The following is a 19,257-nucleotide window of genomic DNA, read 5'->3' as shown; positions in this document are numbered from 1 at the left end:
AGAATGAACAGTGTTATTTGTAATTGAAAATGGGTCTGGAAAATCAGTGCCTAGAACAATGACCTGAGAAGGATTGCAGAAGCCCTGAAGAGGCTGAAGTTTGACTTACAGAGAGGCCGGAACCTGACAGCTAATGAGATCTGTCAAGTAGAAAATGTAAGGAAAGAAGAGAACTTCGAATGAAGGCATAAACCCAACTAACCACTCCGGCTCCAAATACATAAACATGACAAGTATTACATAAACAGAATTTGTAAATGCAGAACAAAGAAAATTATGATATAAATAGAGCCAGAAAAATGACCTCAGTAAAAATCTTCTCATGGATGAGAAAATCTAATAGAATTATCAATGCTCCCCAAAATTGGTCTATAAATTCAAAATAATTCCAATCAAAATGAAATAACCTAAGGCTGTTTACAGAGAGTCCTGGGTTAAATCTGCCCACAAGCCCGTCTTTTAATAACCTCTGGATTAAATAAATCCGCACAGATTTGCTTCACCCTTCAGACTAACTACATTAACAACTTCATTCAACGGGTCCATTTTTGGTGTGTTTTTAGTTCTTTGGGGTGGGTAGGTAGTGATTTTATGGCATCTGCACACAGATCCTTTAGATTAAAGTCGGCCCTGCTACGTTCTGTGACAGAGCCTCCCAGTCGTTCCCATACCTTGACACATACAGAGGAGTACTCGAACTAGCACTGTGGGTAAGAACAAAAGGCTTTTCCCTGAGGTGGACAAACTGGCCTGGGCACCTACAACTCTGAGACCAGGAGGAACAGTATATCTGAACCCCGTTCCCTACCTCACTGCACAGAGCTGGAAGCCCTGCTCCATGTGGTTCTATTCAAATACCCAAAAGCAACATAATACAAGGTTTAAGAGGAGACTTGGGAGTTGACAGCCCGGGTTGAGGGTGACCGTGGGCAAATTACCTAATCACACCATGCCCCAGTGTCCTTATCTGTAACATGGAGAGAACAGAACTAGTATGAACTCCACAGAGTTATAAACACTCAATGAAAGGACTAATGTATCGAGAATTGTACCTGACATAGAGGAAATGCGCCAATTTTCACTTATATAAATCACCAGCAGATCAAAAGCAAATTCTTTTTTTTTTTTTTTTCAGTTTTATATCTTTATTTGACAATCAGCCATTAGTTTTCATCCACATTAACTGTCTGTAGATTTTTGAAAGTGGTGACAGGTACATAGGTGACCAGTGTGTAGAGCTTGTTTGGAGAATCTTCATCCTCGTTATGTTTTCTGGACAACCGCACATGGATGCGGTACGGAACATTCCTTATTCCTTTGGCCCAGACAGCTTTGTTGAGCCTTGTGTCAATGTGCACATCTGGAGTTCCCATCTCCTTCACGGCAAATTTCCGGATCTCTTTGAGTGCCCAAGGGGCACGCTTCTTGAAACCCACTCCATGGATGCACTTGTGAATGCTGATGGTATATTCTCTGGTCACTACCTCGCTGATGGCAGAACGGCCCTTCTTCTTTTCGCCACCCTTCTTCGCGGGAGCCATTCTGCCGGGCCCGGGTTGGAAAGGAAGAGCGCAAGGTATTGTGGGAGAGGGAAAGTCAAAAGCAAATTCTTAAGGAACATTTTGCCCTACAGAGAGGTGCAGTGAGAGGTATTCTCAAAGGTGAAGTGAGATGACCACTCTGCGTGCCAAAATGTAGGTCCGGTTCCCTGACTTTTCACTATATGATATCAATGATGATGCCTCTTGCATGTCCCCCACAAATGGCTTTGCTCACACGCAGCAAATATCATGCTGCATTTCAGTCCCTAACCCTAGGCCTTCATCTATTTTCTTTCTCTCAAGAGTCCAGCTGAGGCTTTGAAGAGTACATAATTTAAGGCAGTACTTCTGAAATTTCTTCTGCCAGAACATACACATACCTGCACTCACAGACCTGCACCACAAATTCATTCCACCAGGAAAGGGACTCAATCCATTACGAGACAGATGGCCTTGGCTCTAAAAAAATAGGCCAATGAATCCTCTATTCTTCAAACTTAGCTAATTCAAGTTATTGAAGGTCCACATAGATGCTACTCAACAGAATTCAAAATCAACATATTGTTTGTTTCAAGATTTTAATTTTTAGAGCAGTTTTAAGTTCAACGTCAGAGCAAAATGAAGAAGGAGGTACAGAGATTTCCCAATGCCCCCTGTTCCCACACAGGCAAGATTCCAACATTTGTGGTCTCTTCCAACACTTGTTATCATTGGTGAACCTGCATGGACACAAGCTAATCCCCCAAAGTTCATACTTTACATTAAGGTTCACTCTTGGTTTCACAAATCCTATGGGTTTGAACAGAGGCATCATGACACACATCCACCATCATGTTATCACGCATACTTGCACTGCCCTAAAAATCCTCTGTGTTCAGCCTGTTCATCTGTTGGCCACCCATCCCCAACTCCTAGCAACCATTAATCTTTCTATTGCCTCCATCCTCTTCCAGAATGTCATATAGTTGGAAACAGGCAGTATATAGCCTTTTTGCACTGGCTTCTTTTACTTAGTCATATATGTCTAAGCTTCCTCCATGCCTTTTGAAAGCTCATTTCTTCTTAACACTGAGTAATATTTTGTTCTGGATGTAGCACAGTTTACTTATCCATTCACCTACTGAAGAATATCTTGGTTGGTTCCAAGTTTGGGCAATTATAAATAAAATTGTTCTAAACATCTATGTATAGGTTTTTGTGTAGGCTTTTAACTCCTTAATAAAGAAAGAAACAAAAAAAGAAACAAAGAAAGGACCTCAAGGTGCGCTCTCAAGCATCTTTTTTTTTTTTTTTAATGATTTTATGTATTTTTTAAGGGAGAGAAGAAAGAGAGAGCACAATGAGGGGGAGGGGCAGAGACAGAGGGAGAAGCAGGCCCCCCACTGAGCAGGGAGCCCAATGTGGGACTCAATCCCAAGACCCTGGGATCACAACCTGAGCCAAAGGCAGCCACTTAACCAACAGAGCCACCCAGGCACCCCAAGTCTTTAATTCCTTCAGGTAAATACCAAGGAGCACAACTGATGGACTATGTGTTAAAGTATATTTCATCTTACTGGAAACCACCAAACTGTCTTCCAAAGTGGCGGTACCATTCTGCATTCCCACTGGCACTCTATGAACGTTCCCAGGTTCCACATCTTTGTCAGCCCTTGGCGTTGTCAGTGTTCTGGATCTTGACCATTCTAATAGATATATTAGAATATATATATAATAGATATATTGTATGTCCGTGTTATTGTTTTTTTTTCATTATTGTTCCAATTTGCATTTCCTGCTGACACATGAAGTGGAGCATCTTTCACATGCTTATTTGCGATCTGCGTGTCTTCTTTGGTGAGTGTCCATGTTAAACATTTTGTTTTGTTTTGTTTTTCACTGACCACATAAAAAACATCTTGTGAAGACAATATGGATACACCAGGTGGTGCTCCTGTGTAAGCAATACTGGTATGTTTAAGTTCTCCTGAGCATAGCAACACCTCTCCTGCTGACTTCTGGCTGTTGTGTTTCTTTTTGTTAGACCAACGTAGCCCCAAGTATTGTCCCTTCTCTCGTGGACCGCCTGGAGTGGGGGTCTTCAAAGTGGGACTATGTACTCTATGAGGTTCAGAATACAAACTGGAATGGGGATATTTTCACACATAAATATCCAAATCCTCAATTTCCATTTTTACTCTTACCTAAAATTGATCTGCTGCAGAATAGGAGAGAGTACCAGCCCTCTTCCTTTTCCCCTTCCCTTCACATAAAGTCCCTCCCCTCCCAATTTCCAAAAAAAAAAAAAAGGGCAAACTATTTTCATACTCTGTATCTTTCTAGGATGCATGGTGTCAGGCTACACTGATCACTGGGATTCCAAGTATAAGCACAGTTCAAATTCTACTGCTGTCAGTTCCAGAAAGTAAATGACCTTACTGCCTGATTAACAAATTATTTGGCAATTGAGGTGATTTCCAACTCTTTACTTTGAACAAAACCAGAGAAAGACATCATCTAGTTGTCCAGCAGCTCCTTAAAAGCAATGATAGTAAATTGCTATGTGCTTTTGGCATGTGACATGGAAGCAGGTCAAAGAACTGAATGACTGGTTCTAATAAAACCTCTTTTTATTACTATTTATGACTCATGTGAACCAAGTTTCTCCAGATTACAGCTATAAAAACAAAAATAGAAGCAGAATTATTACTAAACCCTACTTATTCTGGTGAGAAGTATTATTCAAACAAGAAGAAATAAAACCAGTCTTATTCATCTAAGAAATGGCATTTCCAATAAAACTTTGCTTTTTAAAAAAAAAAAATGATTCTCAAATATTTTAATACATTTGTGCTGGTTGGATAAATTTTATACTGCTCATAATTGTAATAGTAACAATCCAGTAGAAAATGTCTTAGCACTTAAAGCCTATGATCACAGAAAAATTTTAAATAATTATTTTAAATTTATATGCATTTTTATTACCAAGACATACGATACAGTGGTCAACAAGAAACCAGCACCAAAGTGTATTTCAATACAATGTAATTCTATGTAGGAAGGGGAAGGAAATGCACACTTAAAGAGAAAAATAATGTCAAATTTAGCTGTCAAAGATCCTGTTTATATTTCTTTAATGCATGACCAGAGGTCTTAAAAATGCTGTTATTCCAATTCCATTGGCTACATTCAAAAGAATGATGTAATGATATCATTTTTAAATGACACCACTTACCACAAACAGGAAATCACATTATTTGCAACAGTTTAAATTTATGGTAAAAATGTTAGATGTCAACTAAAAAATGTGTGAGGAGGCAAATAGTTTTTCAAAATTCTTTTAGGGGATAAGAACACTACAGGCTTAGCAATTTATATAAAGGTTGAACTTAACTGTAGATACCATCCACAGCCTAAGCGTCTCGACAGCTCTCTCCCTCCCCTACCCATCACCTTCCCTAGTCAGCCTTTGGTTTTGGTTTTATTTTTGTTCTTCTTTTACTGCACCAAGGTGTACAACTTTCTGCCTCCTAAAGACAGGTGCATTAAAAATGACCTGAAGTAAAGAAACTAAATACAAATACAAAAAATCTACTACTGCAGATAATATCAATAGCATTAATAATTCCAATACAGAAAAAATGCAAGTCCCTACAGCAATAATCCTCAATTTTTCTGCTTACTATAGTAAGTTTTTTGAGATGTCTTATGACTAAAAGTCTTTGCATAATTTAAAATGTCCAAAACTTAGGGTACCTGTGTGGTTCAGTCAGTTGGGCTGAATCTTGGTTTCAGCTCAAGTCATGATCTCATGGGTGATGAGCTCAAGACTGTGCCCCATGTTGGGCTCTGCACTGGGCAGAGAATCTGCTAGAAGCTTCTCTTCCTCTGTCCCTCCCCAACACGCACATGCTCGCGCTCTCTCTCTCTCTCTCTCTAAAATAGGTAAATAAATCTTTTGTAAAAAAAATAAAATAAAAATGCCCAAAACTTAAATAAGAAAATAACACAAAACACACTTGAACGTCATGAAACCAAACTTGAACTGGAAATGGAAAAACATGCCTTGATTAGGAAAATTCAGCATCACAAAGATGTTCAGTTCCAAGTTAATGTATTAATTTAAAGCAATCTAAATAAAAATACCACTTTGGTTTTTTCCTGGAATTAGACAAGTTAGTTCTGAAGTTCATCTGAAAGGGCAAACATACAACAAAGCCAGAAAAATCCTGCAAAAGAACATGGGAGTTGGGGGTGAGTAAGCTGGAACATATTATAAAGTTGCTACTATTAAAGTATGAATTGTTGGGGGGTGCCTGAGTGGCTCAGTTGGTTAAGCATCTGACTCTTGGTTTCAGCTTAGGTCATAATCTTAGGTTATGAGATCAAGACCCATGTTGGCTCCATGCACAGCACGGTGTCCTCTTGTCCCTCCTCCCGACCCTCTCCTCCCTTCTCTGTCCCTCCCGGCTGCTAGCTCTCTCTCTCAAGTAAATAAAATCTATTAAAAAAAAGAAAAAACATGAATTGTTGGCATTGACACATGAATAGGCTGACCAATCAGGCAAAATAAAATCCAGAATTACTTCCAATTATAAATGCAAATATGATATTTGATAAAGACACTCTTACTTGGGGGAGGGCATTTCAATAATTGGATTAAAAATATACAAAATCAGATCCATTCCATATATCATACATGAAGATAAATTCCAAATGGATGAGAAATTTAAAACTAAAAATATGAAATCATGTAAACACCAGAAGAAAATTTAAGTGACTTCCTCTATAGCCAATGGAGAAAACTTTTCTAATTATGATCAAACCCTAAAAGCAGTAAAACAAAGAGATAAATTTGATTACACACAGACCAAAAAAAAAAAAAAAAAAAACCAAATAGCAAGAAAAATCAAAAGTAAAATGACAAAAACATTTAGAATTTTTACCACAAATGATGGGAATGTCAGTTATCTATAAAGAATTTCTAAAAATGGGGGGGGGGGGGAAAGGACCAATGATGATATAGAAAAATGGACTACAGAAATAAACAGCTGACTGAAAATGGCTCTTAATCATATGGGGAAAAAGCTCAACATTCCTCATAGGAAAACAGAAATTTAAACCATATAGACATGTGATTTTTTTTCCTCATTATATTGGTAAAAATATGTTTGATGATATACTCTGTAGATGAAGCTATGAGAATATCATTCACAAATGTTGGAGAAAATGCAAAATACAGCAGCCTCTACAAAAGGAAATTTGGCAACATTCAACAAAATTACATATTCACTTGCCCTTTGTCCCATTAACTTGCTTTTTAGACATTTATTTCAAGGATACACTAGCAAGAAGATAAAAAGACATATATTGGTTAAAACAAAACAAAACAAAATACTATGAGAAAACAAGCTAATTCATAGAAGACTATAAGAATCAAAAACTGGGAACAATCCCAGTTGCTACTTCATTAAGAAGTAATGCAAACTAAGGTGTCTGGGTGGCTCAGTCGGTTAAGCATCTGCCTTCGGCTCAGGTCATGAACTCTGGGTCTTGGGAACAAGTCCCGAGTTGGGCTCCCTGCCCAGCAGGGAGCCTGCTTCCCTCCCTCTCTCTCTCTGCCTGCCTCTCCATCTACTTGTGATTTCTCTCTGTCAAATAAATAAATGAAATCTTTAAAAAAAAAAAAAAAAAAAGATAACCAATTGGTTAGTTTAAAAAATAAATAAATAAATAAATAAAATTAAATTAAATTAAATTAGGGCATCTGGGTGGCTCAGTGGGTTAAGCCTCTGCCTTCGGCTCAGGTCATGATCTCAGGGTTCTGGGATGGAGCCCCAAATCCATCGGGCTCTCTGCTTAGTGGGGAGCCTGCTTCCCTTTCTCTCTCTCTGCCTGCCTCTCTGCCTACTTGTGATATCACTCTGTTAAATAAATAAATAAAATCTTTTTAATTAATTAATTAATTAATTAATTGAATTAAATTTTAATGCAGGAATTCCTAAAAATAAATGTGTGGTCAGTCAGAGGCCTAACTATACAGAGACTACACAAAAGGATTTAAAACAAATAATTTATATATTCTGTGTGAGATACACATAAAGATAAAAAGAACCAGGGAAGGAAACATACTTGACAGAAATCATATTGTTGGTTATAGTACTTGTATTATTTTGAGACTCAGTGCATACTATGATAAAAATCAAAAGACTAATTATTTGATAGTCTAGTCCAGGGGGGCCTAGAAAACTGAATTTTGGGGTAACAAGGAGGAGATACATGTGAGACCAAAGGAGACAAGTAAACTAACTCATGATTCTGAAAATTTCCTATGTAAATGGTACCAAAAGATGAGCAAACGGGGGATTTAAGGCTTTTTCTCTTTATGGCTGTATTTCCGCCAATAAAAGAAAATGAATTAGAAATTTAGAAAAGGAGGGCGGATTCTAGAATCAGAATATCACCATTTTGCACTTTCTAAAAATTAGTGGATATGGGCATTTTTCTTCAATAAAGAGACAAGCATTCATTATTTTGCATCCACATGAAAGAACATACCACACAACCTAAGAAGTTCTATCCAAAAACAAATCTGAATCTGATGGAGCTGCTAAATTTAACTCCCAATTTATAAGGAATAATAAAACCAATTCAATGATATTATTGTGACTGTGATGCAATCAGGGGAAAGCAACCAGCAAACAAGGACTTGGTCTCTTTAACAAATAAATTGAAAAGAAAAAAAAAAGGAGAAACCAATGATAGATCAAAAGAGAGTCAGGAGATATACTGACCAATTACAATGTGTGACTCTTTATAGGATCTTGATCTAAAAAAATATAAATAAAAAAATTGTGATATTTAATAGATAATTTAGAAATTTGAACTTCCTGGTTATTTAATTAAATAAATCCCTTAAATAAAAGGATTACACTATTGAAGTTTTAGGAATTGTTTAAGATTTAGATACTATGGTTAGGTTAGTAAGGTTATTATTTTTTTTTTATTCTTATCTCTCAGAGATATAAGGGAAATATGTAGATCTGAAACGTTATAGTGTCTTTAATTTGCTTCAAAATAAATAGGTGGGTGTAAATGAAATCAGATTAGCCATGACTCCATGTTTGTTGAGTGATAGGTAAACAAAAGTCCATTCTACTATTCTTCCTAATTTTGTATATTTAAAAAAAAAATTTTTTAAGATATTTATTTGACACAGAGAGAGAGAGAGCATAAGCAGGGGGAGCAGCGGAGGGAAGGGAAGAAGCAGACTCCCTGCTGAGCAGAGAGCCTGATGCAGGACTTCCTCCCAGGCCCCTGGGATCATGAACTGAGCGGAAGACAGACGCTTAACTGACTGAGCCACCCAAGCACTCCCTATTATGAAATATTTTTAAAGTAGGGGAGGGGGGAGCTATGTATAGCTACATATGACAAAATATGTATCAGAAATTTTATTTTTCTCCAATTATATTTCCCTTTCTAATTATCCTTACCCTCTCCAAACGGGACCAGTTACCTTGAATTCATGAAAGAACACCCCATATGGTAACTAGTCTTCAAAGACAGCTCTCCAGTGAATGACACCCCTAGGTGTTCATGCCCTTGTGTAGGCCCTTGAATTTGGGTTGGCCCTAACACTTTCCTTTTGGTCAACAGAATGTGGTGAAAATGATACTGTGTGACTTCTTAGGACAGGTCCTAAGAAGCTTTGGCACTTCTACCTGGGACTCTTGGGTCACCCCGTCCTAAAGCCCAGCTGCTACTCTGTGAGAAGCCCAGGCCACAGGGATAGGCCATGGAAGACAGAGCTCCCTGCACCAGCATCAACCATCAGCCACCAGAGCAAGTCATCTTAGAAATCCAGTGCACGTGAGCCTTCCAATGACTCCAGCCCAGCTCTGGCCACTAAGTAAGAGAGCTGAACTGAGTCTACGAAGAGAAATAGGAGAGAGAAGAAAAAACTGATGCTTTAAGCCCCTAAGTTAGTGAATGACTTTTCACACAGCAATACATAACCAGAATACCACACGTCATACTTTTATTACTTATTAATAAAGTACTTCAAAGGAGCAAAAGCTCATAATAGAAATAACATGTAGCATTTATGGATACTTTATCAACACTGCTCTTGTCATATAGGTAAGACACCAGACCAGAAGTCCACAGGCAACAATGCAGGCACCAAATCTACCTGCTTTTGTATAGCCCACCAAGTTTAGAATAAGTCTACATTTTTAATTGATTGGGAAAAATCAAAAAGACTACTTTATGACACACAAAAATCATTCAAAATTCACATTTCGGTGTCCATAATAAAACTTCATTGGGGGGGGCTGGGATTAAATACACACACACACACACACACACACACACACACATACTCTTGATTAGAACACAAGCATACTCATTCCTTTATGTATTATCTGTGTGCATTATCTCTGGCTTTGTTCAAGCTACAACAGAGTTGAGTAGTTGTGATAAAGACCCTGCCAAACCTAAACATTTACCACCTGCCCCTTTTACCAAAAGTTCACCAACCCTTGCCATAAACTTACTTATCAAATGCTTCCCACGCAGAAGAAAAACTCATTAAAGAAGATGAAGAAAGTAAGTGAGAGAACCTGAAATGGACTCACAAGAACAAAGGAGAGACGAGCCTTTAAAATACCAACTAAAACAAAGTCTGGTAAGAAAAAACAATCATTACCCTATCACCAGGCAAATTTATGAAGAGATTAAAAGGTGGGTAAAGGGAAAATGGTTTCAAGATCATTTGAACTCCTTATTCATGGGAAGATAATCGTCAGCATGGGTCTTACAGAGTGTGCTAAGTAGGGTTGCCTCCCAGAGCAGAATGACTTCAAGTGGGCAGGTAAGTGGGGAGATGGAGGTAAGAAATCTGGGGAGGGAGAGGTACACTGGAAATTGTTATTTGCAGAAAAGGCATTATTTTTTTTTTTTTTACAAAAGCCATTTTATTTTTTTTTTTTAAAGACTTTGTTTATTAATTTGACAGAGAGAAATCACAAGTAGACAGAGAGGCAGCCAGAGAGAGAGAGAGAGGGAAGCAGGCTCTCTGCCGAGCAGAGAGCCCGATGCGGGACTCGATCCCAGGACTCTGAGATCATGACCTGAGCCGAAGGCAGTGGCTTAACCCACTGAGCCACCCAGGCACCCCACAAAAGCCATTTTAAACATGCCTCCTAAGTTTTACAAAATGACTGTATGCATGAAGTACTCTGCAGCTGAGTAATAAGCCTTTAAGTACCAACAGTTTTCCAAACATTTATATCCATTATGTCCATGTAATTGTAGGACAGACATTACCTTTAATACCAGATTGTTTCTTCACCATTAAAGGTTGACATTTCTCATATGAGTTCTTGTGAGGTTCAAGCAAAGCTCTAAACTTAGCTTTGGTTTGGGAATTTGATGTGTAGACCAACAAACCACAAGAAAATGAAGATGTTGTAGAAGTTTAAAGTAATAACAATGGTAAAAACGGGAATACAGTTTATACATTTATTGAGGATTAGCAAAACTAAGTACCTGCTCAAAGTCAGAACAAACACATGGCAGAGCCTGTCTTCCATCCCATACAGTCTGATTCCAGGGCTGTGCTCTCAACCCCTAAGACTTACTGCCTCTCCAAAAGTTAACCATAATAGCCTTAGTACACTCCTAATCATATGGAGTCAAAATCAAACAACATGCCATCAGCATCCAAGAAGTTTAAAGTCACTACAGGTAAATGTCAAATACACTATTTTTATCGCTTCTTTTCACTTCAGTATTAGTTTTGTTTCTCTCTATATACTATCTTAATTTAATACCAGTAGAAATAAAAAACCTAAGCTCTACAACACATTTTAATCCAGGCTGACTGAATACTTACCCTGCATAAGTAGCAGCAATCATCATGTGCCTAAACTCTGAAAGATTAGTGCAATTATACAAAAAAAACAAGTATCCAAAAAACCAGAGATTTTAGAGCAAAAGGCCTTTATCCTGAAACTCAAAAGAAAAGATAACCTCAGAAAAAGCAACATATTATAGTCGTGAAGAGAGAGAGATCTAAAGAATTTTAATAATGTTGTCCTCCTGACCTTCTCCAACAAAGAGACTCTACAAAAAAAGAAGTACAAAGGTCATTCAAGGAAATGAGCGTGAGTAAAAAAAGGAATATAGATGTATCCAACAGTTACTGTTCCACTCAGATTTCCAATTTATTTTAACTCGGAGGGTATGGATACCAGCTAGACAGACATTTTCCCCACAATATGGAAACTACAAGGAACACCAGTGCATTCCTTGGAGCAAGCAGCCACCCATGTCAGCACGTGGGTCACAATGACAAGCCATCACCAGTGCCATCATGGGGCATGACGGTTTGTAGCTCCGGTACATGGAATCTTCCCAGTTTTATTTTCTAATAGAGCTTCTTCCTTCCTCACACTGCAAGAGTCTGAACACCGCTTTACTCTCCTTATATTGTAAGTGTTGTATGGATATAATTGATTTAATGAAATGTTAGGTGCTCATGAATAGTAAATTAATTTTTTTTGGACAGACTCGTTTGTTCTCGAAACTGCCACAATTGCTGTCATTGTTTCTGGTGGACCAAATGTTCAAATTTACTAAACTTAATTAACAAAATCAAGTCCAACAACTTGTAGAACATGTCACAAATACTTAAAGCACAATAAACTCAGGCCTGTAAACGAATTTATATTGGATACAGAAACATGCTGAACATAATTTGACTATATATTTTGAAACCAAAGCAAATAAAAATTGTTACAATGCTGGTGAGACATAAACAAAGGCAGTATTCATGGCAGTAAATATTCTTGAGCATGAATACACACACATGTGTATGTTCATATACACATACTCACATATGTTTCACACCTGATTAATGTGTTCAAGTAGGTATGAAGTCCTTCACTGTAAATTCTAGGAATTCACAGTATTTTTTTAAGATTTATTTATTTGAGAGAGAGAACACATGCACGCATGCAAGCAGGTGGAGAGAGAGTCTTCAAACTGACCCTCCACAGAGCATGGAGTCCAGCGCAGCACCATCTCAGGACTGAGATCAGGACTTGAGCTGAAATGAAGAGTCGGAAGCTTAACCAACTGAGCAACTCAGGCACCCCACAATTAATATTTAATATAATGCCACTTTGTCAAAACAAAAAACAACAAAAAGTAACTGCTAACCTTCCAGAATAATTACAACACTGTTATGAATAATTCAGAACGTGTAAAATCTAATTTTAGACTACAGGAGTTCCAATGTAAAATTATTAGGCTACAATCAATTACTCCACTTTTAAAATCTAAAATCTCTTTTTAATTTTTTTTAAGATTTTTTTTTAATTTATTTGACAGAGAGGGAAAGCATAAGCAAGGGGAGTGGCGGGGAGAGGAAAGGGGAAAAGCAGGCTCCCTGCCAGGCAGGGAGTCTGATGTGGGGTGGGGTTCCATCCCAGGACCTGGGATCATGACCTGAGCCCCAAAGGCAGCAGCTTCACCAAATGAGCCACCCAGGCACCCCCTTTTCTTTTTTTAAAGGATTTTATTTACTTATTTGATAGAGACACAACTAGAGAGGGAACACAAGCAGTGGGAATGGGAGAGAAGGAAGCAGGTTTCCCGTCAAGCAGGAAGCCCATGCAGGGTTCAACTCCAGGACCCTGGGATCGTGACCAGAGCTGAAGGCAGAGGCTTTAGCCTATGCTTTATGTACTTGCCACATTTTCCACAGTGAAATATGTTAGTTTACTCGTAGGAAGGAAGGAAAATATTTTTAAACAGTTGTGACTAAAAGAAAGAAACAGGGTGATAAGGATATACAATACAGGAAACGTAAGCCCTACTGAGTGTCGCCTGCAGCATAAATGAGACCACATCTTACACATCCACACATCCCTTTTCCCCTTTGTCCTGTTAATTCCAGGTGGTACTGTATAAGCAGTGAAGAGGAGTGCTAAATAACCTAGGCACGTGCAAATAAAAAAAAAAAAAGAGAGAGAGAGAGAGAGAACCGGGTGTTTTTAAGGTCTGTTGTTCGTTTTTTTCTATCTGAGGAAGTAGAAATATCTGTTGTATATATGGAAGAAGAATGTGTCATCCAAAAGAGAAAAAATGAGGACCTCTGGGCTAGGTTAACCTAAGAATTATAAATCCTAACAAAATTATTTTTATAAGTCAATCCTTATGTGTAATAGGATATCTGGATTTTAACAATAATGATAACTACCATTTAATAAATACCTGTTTACGTATGTGCCACTCACTCATGCTTCTTCTGTGTGCTGAACAATACACTGCTGCATTTTTAGAACTAAGTTAACAGGTGAGTAGTTTCTCCAAAGAAAGTCAAACAGAAGGAAGGAGACTTACAAAAACGGAATCACTTTTTCTCTTGTCAATATTCTCTGATTCATTCTTACTACATCAAGAAATGTAATTTAATTTGGAGACTAACACTTTGACAAGTGCAGTCTTGCCTTTCAAAAAAGAAAAAAGCAGTTCTTGGATCAAAGTTTTGGGTTAGTTTGTTTCTTTTTTTTAAAGATATTTATTTATTTATTTATTTGAGAGAGAGAGAGAGAGAGACAGAGAGCACAAGCAGCTGAAGGGCACACAAGCAGAGTCCAGGATCATGAGCTGAGCTGAAGGCAGATGCTTAACCGACTGAGCCACCCAGGCACTCTTGGATCAAAGTTTTGAGAAATTTGTTTTTTGCAGCATTGTTTTATTTTCATCAAGATTTTATATTGACTTTCTATTTCAGTAAATCATGGTTTCAGTAAACTATGGTTTCAGTAAACCATTTCAATTTACAACAGGGATGTCAAGTTTCCTTTCAAAAAGAATTTATATTTGTAAAACATGAGTTGACTTAAAGAATACTACTTAAATATAGTAGTATGCAGATATAGTAAAGAAAAGAAAAATCGAAAATCCTAGAATCTGAGTCAGACTGCCTAGGATTGAAGTTGAGCTCTGTTTTTTAATGTGTGACCTTAACCCATTGTTCTAATCTCTCTAATCTTCAATTCCTTCATCCATAAAATGGGATCAGTAATTACACCTATCTCACAGCAGTGTTATAACAATCAAATGAGTTAATAGAACTAATGATTTTAAAACTACAGTTGGCACATAGTAGAGTTTCAGCAAATGTGAGCTCTTATCATCCAAAAAAAGAGGGAGGAAAATGTGGTAAATTCCAATGAGCTATTTGTTAAAATCCTTTTTCTCAACTGGAGCAATTTAAATATCTGGATAATTATTTTCTTTCCTGGGAAAGCACACAAGAAAGGAAATGCTACATTCAAGGAACATGAGAGGCCATGAAAACAATCCACAAAATACAGTTACTTGGTGGACCTACAGTAAAACCAATCCTTAGCAACGTAGTAGCCCAAATTTTGTACTGAAAGGGTGGGGCAAAAGGAGACAACCACAAACCTGGGAAACTTATCAAATGGCTACAAATTAGATGCTTTTTTTACCTTCTAGTATTCCTAATCTAGGCACGTAATATAGTCATAGCCACACCTTAGTCAGGATTCTGGGCAGGTTTGAGAGTTTAAACTTCTAAGGGTCCCAGCCTTAATAGAGCCCCAATCCCTCCATGAGTTTCACTTCCAGGAATTCCATCAGGTTCTGAGGATAACTCCCCTCACATTTCTGGGAGGGAGAGGGGACAGGCAGTCACTTTAAAACAGATCCTGAGCTCTGTTTTCCTTAACAAAAGTATGCCCTTGGGGAAAACTAATTTGCAAAAGACTGAATGACCCCTGGGTTTTACCAAAAGTCTAACCTACCTGGGCACAAAGTTCAATGCCAGCATGTCTGGGGCTTCCTTTCTCTCCTAAGGTGGAAAAGAAAGGTTAAGAAGTACTTTGAAGTTCACGGTCCAAGGGCTCCTTAAAAGACTAAGACCTAATCTAATCAGTCTGGCTCCTGTCTGGTAACAGGAGATTATAGCTGATGAACTACAGACACTAGACCACAGATCCAGGAAGCTCAGAGAATACCAAACATGATAAATACTAAAAATCTACACCCTGACATATCATCCAAAACTGCAAAAAATCAAACACAAAGAGAAAAATCTTGAAAGAACCAAGAGGAAATAAACACCTTACCTAAAGAGGCACAAAAATAAGAATTACATCCAATTTCTCTTCAGAAACAATGCAAACAAGTGAGTGGCATAAAATATTTAAAGTCCTAAAAGGAAAAAAAAAAACCTACCAAAAATTCTGTATCCAATGAGATTATTTGACAATAGTAGTGAGAAACAAAGGAAAATGATAAAAATCAGAAGCTCAGATCCATATTAATAAAAGAAGATTAGAGAAGGAATAAATTAAGGTAAAGTAAAATATTTTACTTTTCTTATTCTTAACTTATCTAGCAGATAAGAGTTTGCTCAATAACAACTCATGTTGATTAAATATAGCAACAATATATACAGCTATTATAGTCTAGAGATAAGTGAAATGAATGACAACAATGTTATAAGAGATAAGAGGGAGGAATTGGGAACATTGTATTATAAATTATTTGCATTACTTGTGTAATGGATGGTGTTATTTGAAAGTGGGCATGCATTATCTATAAATTAATATAACCAACTCTACAGCAAACATGAAAAAAAATTTTAAGGAGCATAATTCATATGTTAAGAGGGGAGAGAAAATGGAATCATTGTATAAAATGATCAGTTAAAACCAGAAAAGGGAAAAAGAAGAAAACTCACTGGAAAGCAAAAAAGAAAGAACAGAGCAAAAAATTTAAAAAGAAATCAAAATATGGTAGATATTAATCCAGCTATTAATTTAAATACCCACTTCAAACATGAATGGGCTAAATACACAAACTAAAAGACAGACTATTAGAATGCACTAAAAAAAAAAAGTCTACCAGAATACCATTTTAAATATAAAGTACACATAGAGGAGTGCCTAGGTGGCTCAGTGGATTAAAGTCTCTGCCTTCGGCTCAGGTCATGATACCAGGGATAGGGCCCCGCATCAGGTTCTCTGTTCAGCAGGGAGCCTGCTTCCCCCTCTCTCTCTGCCTGCCTTTCTGCCTACTTGTGATCTCTGTCTGTCAAATAAATAAATAAAATCTTAAAAAAAAAAATAAAGTACACATAGATGAAAAATAAAAGGATGACGAAAGACATATCACTATTAACATGAAACAAAAGAAACTAGTATAGTAATGTTAATTTCAGAAAAACCTGACTTCATAGCAAGGGAAAATACCAAGGATAAAAAGGAGCATTACATAATGATTTAAAAGTTCAATGTTTTAAAAAAAACATAACAGGGACACCTGGGTGGCTCAGTTGGTTAAGCGGCTGCCTTTGGCTCAGGTCATGATCCCAGGGTCCTGGGATTGAGTCCCACATCCGGCTCCTTGCTCAGCAGGGAGCCTGCTTCTTCCTCTGCCTCTGCCGGTCTCTCTGTCTGCCTGTGCTCACTCAATCTGACAAATAAATAAATAAAATCTTAAAAAAAAAAAAAAGACATAACAAACACTAATGTATATGTGTCTAACAACAGAATGTCAAAACATGTGAAGCAAAAACTGCTAGAACTACAAGGAAAAAGAGATTTTAAAAAAAAGAATCAACTATTATTGTGGAGACCTCAATACTCTTATCAGTAATTGACAGATCCAGCTGGCAAAAAAATCAAGAAGGACACAGTTGAACCAAGTAGTACCCTTAAACAATTGTATCTAATTGCCATTTATAGAATACTTCATCCAACAACTGCAGAATACACATTGTTCTCAAGCTTACATGGAACATTCACCAAGACAGATCATTCTGATAAATCATAAAACACACCTTAACAAATTTAGACAAAATAAATGATATGAAGTTTGCTCGCAGATCACAATGGAATTAAAATAGAAATTGATAACAGAAAGATAGCTAAAAAATCTCAAATTAGAAATCAAACACACATTTAAATACTACATGAATCAAAGAAGAAATCTCAAGAATAATTTAAAATATAGTAAACAAAATGAAAATACAACAGATCAAAATATAAGTGATATAATGAAAACACTGCTTCTTGAAAAATTTGTAGCATTAAATGCATAATTAGAAAGATCTAAAATAATCTAAGCTTCAATCTTAAAAACTAGAGAACTAAGAACAATATAAGTCTAAAGCATAAAAAAGGAAATAATGAACTGAAATCAAATCAATAAAGGAAATCAACAATACCAAAAGCTGATCTTTGAAAAGACCAACAGAGTTGATTAAGATCCAGCCAAGCTCAGCAAGAAAAAAGAAAACACAAGTCACTAATATCACAAATAAAAGAAGAGTCATTAGTACAGATTCATAGACTCCAAAAGGATAATAAAAGAATATATGTACAGTTCTATGCCTACAGATTTGAGAACCTAGATGAAATGCATTGATTTCTTAAAAGATACTTTTTTTTTTAAAGATTTTATTATTTGACAGACAGAGATCACAAGTAGGCAGAGAGGCAGGCAGAGAGAGAGAGGAGGAAGCAGGCTCCCCGCCAAGCCAAGAGCCCGACCCCAGAGAGCCCGATCCCAGGACCCTGGGATCATGACCTGAGCCGAAGGCAGAGGCTTTAACCCACTGAACCACCCAGACGCCCTAAAAGATACTTTTATATCTACCAAAAGTCATACAGGAAGAAATAGGTACTCTGAATAGGCCTGTATCTGTTAAATAAACTGAATCAATAATTAGTAATATTCATAAACAGAAATAATAACCTTCCAGAACTGTTCTCTGGTGATGTCTATAAAACATTATTGAAAGGAATCAGAAATTATAACCAGAGGGAATATTTCTTTTTATTTCTTTTGTATTTTTTTAAAAGATTTTATTTATTTGAGAGAGACTGAGAGGGAAAGCACAAGTGTGGAGGAGGGGCAGAGGGAGAGGGAAAAGCAGACTCCCTACCAAGCAGAGAACCCCACGTGAGGCTTGATCCCAGAACCCCAAGATCATAACCTGAGCTGAAGGTCTAACCAACTGAGCTGAAGATCTAACCAACACCTAACCAACTGAGCCATCTAGGCACCCCAGAGGGAGGACAGATGGCCTGGATTACTCTAGTACCAAAACCCAAAACATTATAAAAAAGGAAAACTACAAATCAATACCTCTCATGAACACAGACACAAAAACCCTTAACAAAACATTAACAAATCAAGTATAACAATGTAAAAAAATAATTACACATCTCAACCAAGTGAGATTTATTCCAAATAGCAAGGCAGGTCTAAAACATTTGAAAATCATTTACTGGGATCCATCACATCAACAAGCTATAAAAGAGAGAGAGAGAGAAGTTATGATTTTATCAACAGAAACAGAAAAAGCATTTGACAACAGCCAAAATTCAGTTATGATTAAAAAACTCTCGACAATTAAGAATAGAGAAGAAGTTCCGAATTTGATTTAAAAGCATCTACAAAACACCTACAGCTAACATCACTTTTTAAAAGATTTATTATTTATTTTAGAGAGTGTGTGGGAGAGAGCAAGTGGGGGAAATGGGGAGGGGCAGAAGGGAGAGAGAGAATCTCAAGCAGACTTCCCACTGAGTGCAGAACCCAACACAGGGCTCTATTTCACAACCTGAGCCCATGACCTGAGCTGAAACCAAGAGTCAGACACTTAAACGACTGTGCCATCCCAACA

General features: G+C 37.2%; 2 protein-coding genes across 2 annotated transcripts in view; both read right to left on the bottom strand.

Annotated features, from left to right (window-relative positions):
- Positions 1-19,257, bottom strand: part of ANK3 (ankyrin 3) — a 675,561-nt gene that overhangs the window by 632,442 nt on the left and 23,862 nt on the right. The gene's annotated exons all lie outside the window — the stretch shown is intronic.
- On the bottom strand, positions 1,114-5,943 carry LOC131828934 (large ribosomal subunit protein eL31-like). Its single transcript, XM_059170194.1, has one exon. It carries the CDS (start codon positions 1,539-1,541, stop codon positions 1,164-1,166), a length of 378 nt encoding a protein of 125 aa, XP_059026177.1. The 5' UTR covers positions 1,542-5,943; the 3' UTR covers positions 1,114-1,163.

This window comes from Mustela lutreola, chromosome 4 (genome assembly GCF_030435805.1).
Source record: "Mustela lutreola isolate mMusLut2 chromosome 4, mMusLut2.pri, whole genome shotgun sequence".
NCBI classification, from domain to species: Eukaryota; Metazoa; Chordata; class Mammalia; order Carnivora; family Mustelidae; genus Mustela; species Mustela lutreola.
The sequence above is the reverse complement of the archived record's forward strand: the minus strand, read 5'-3'. Positions and strand labels throughout refer to the sequence as shown.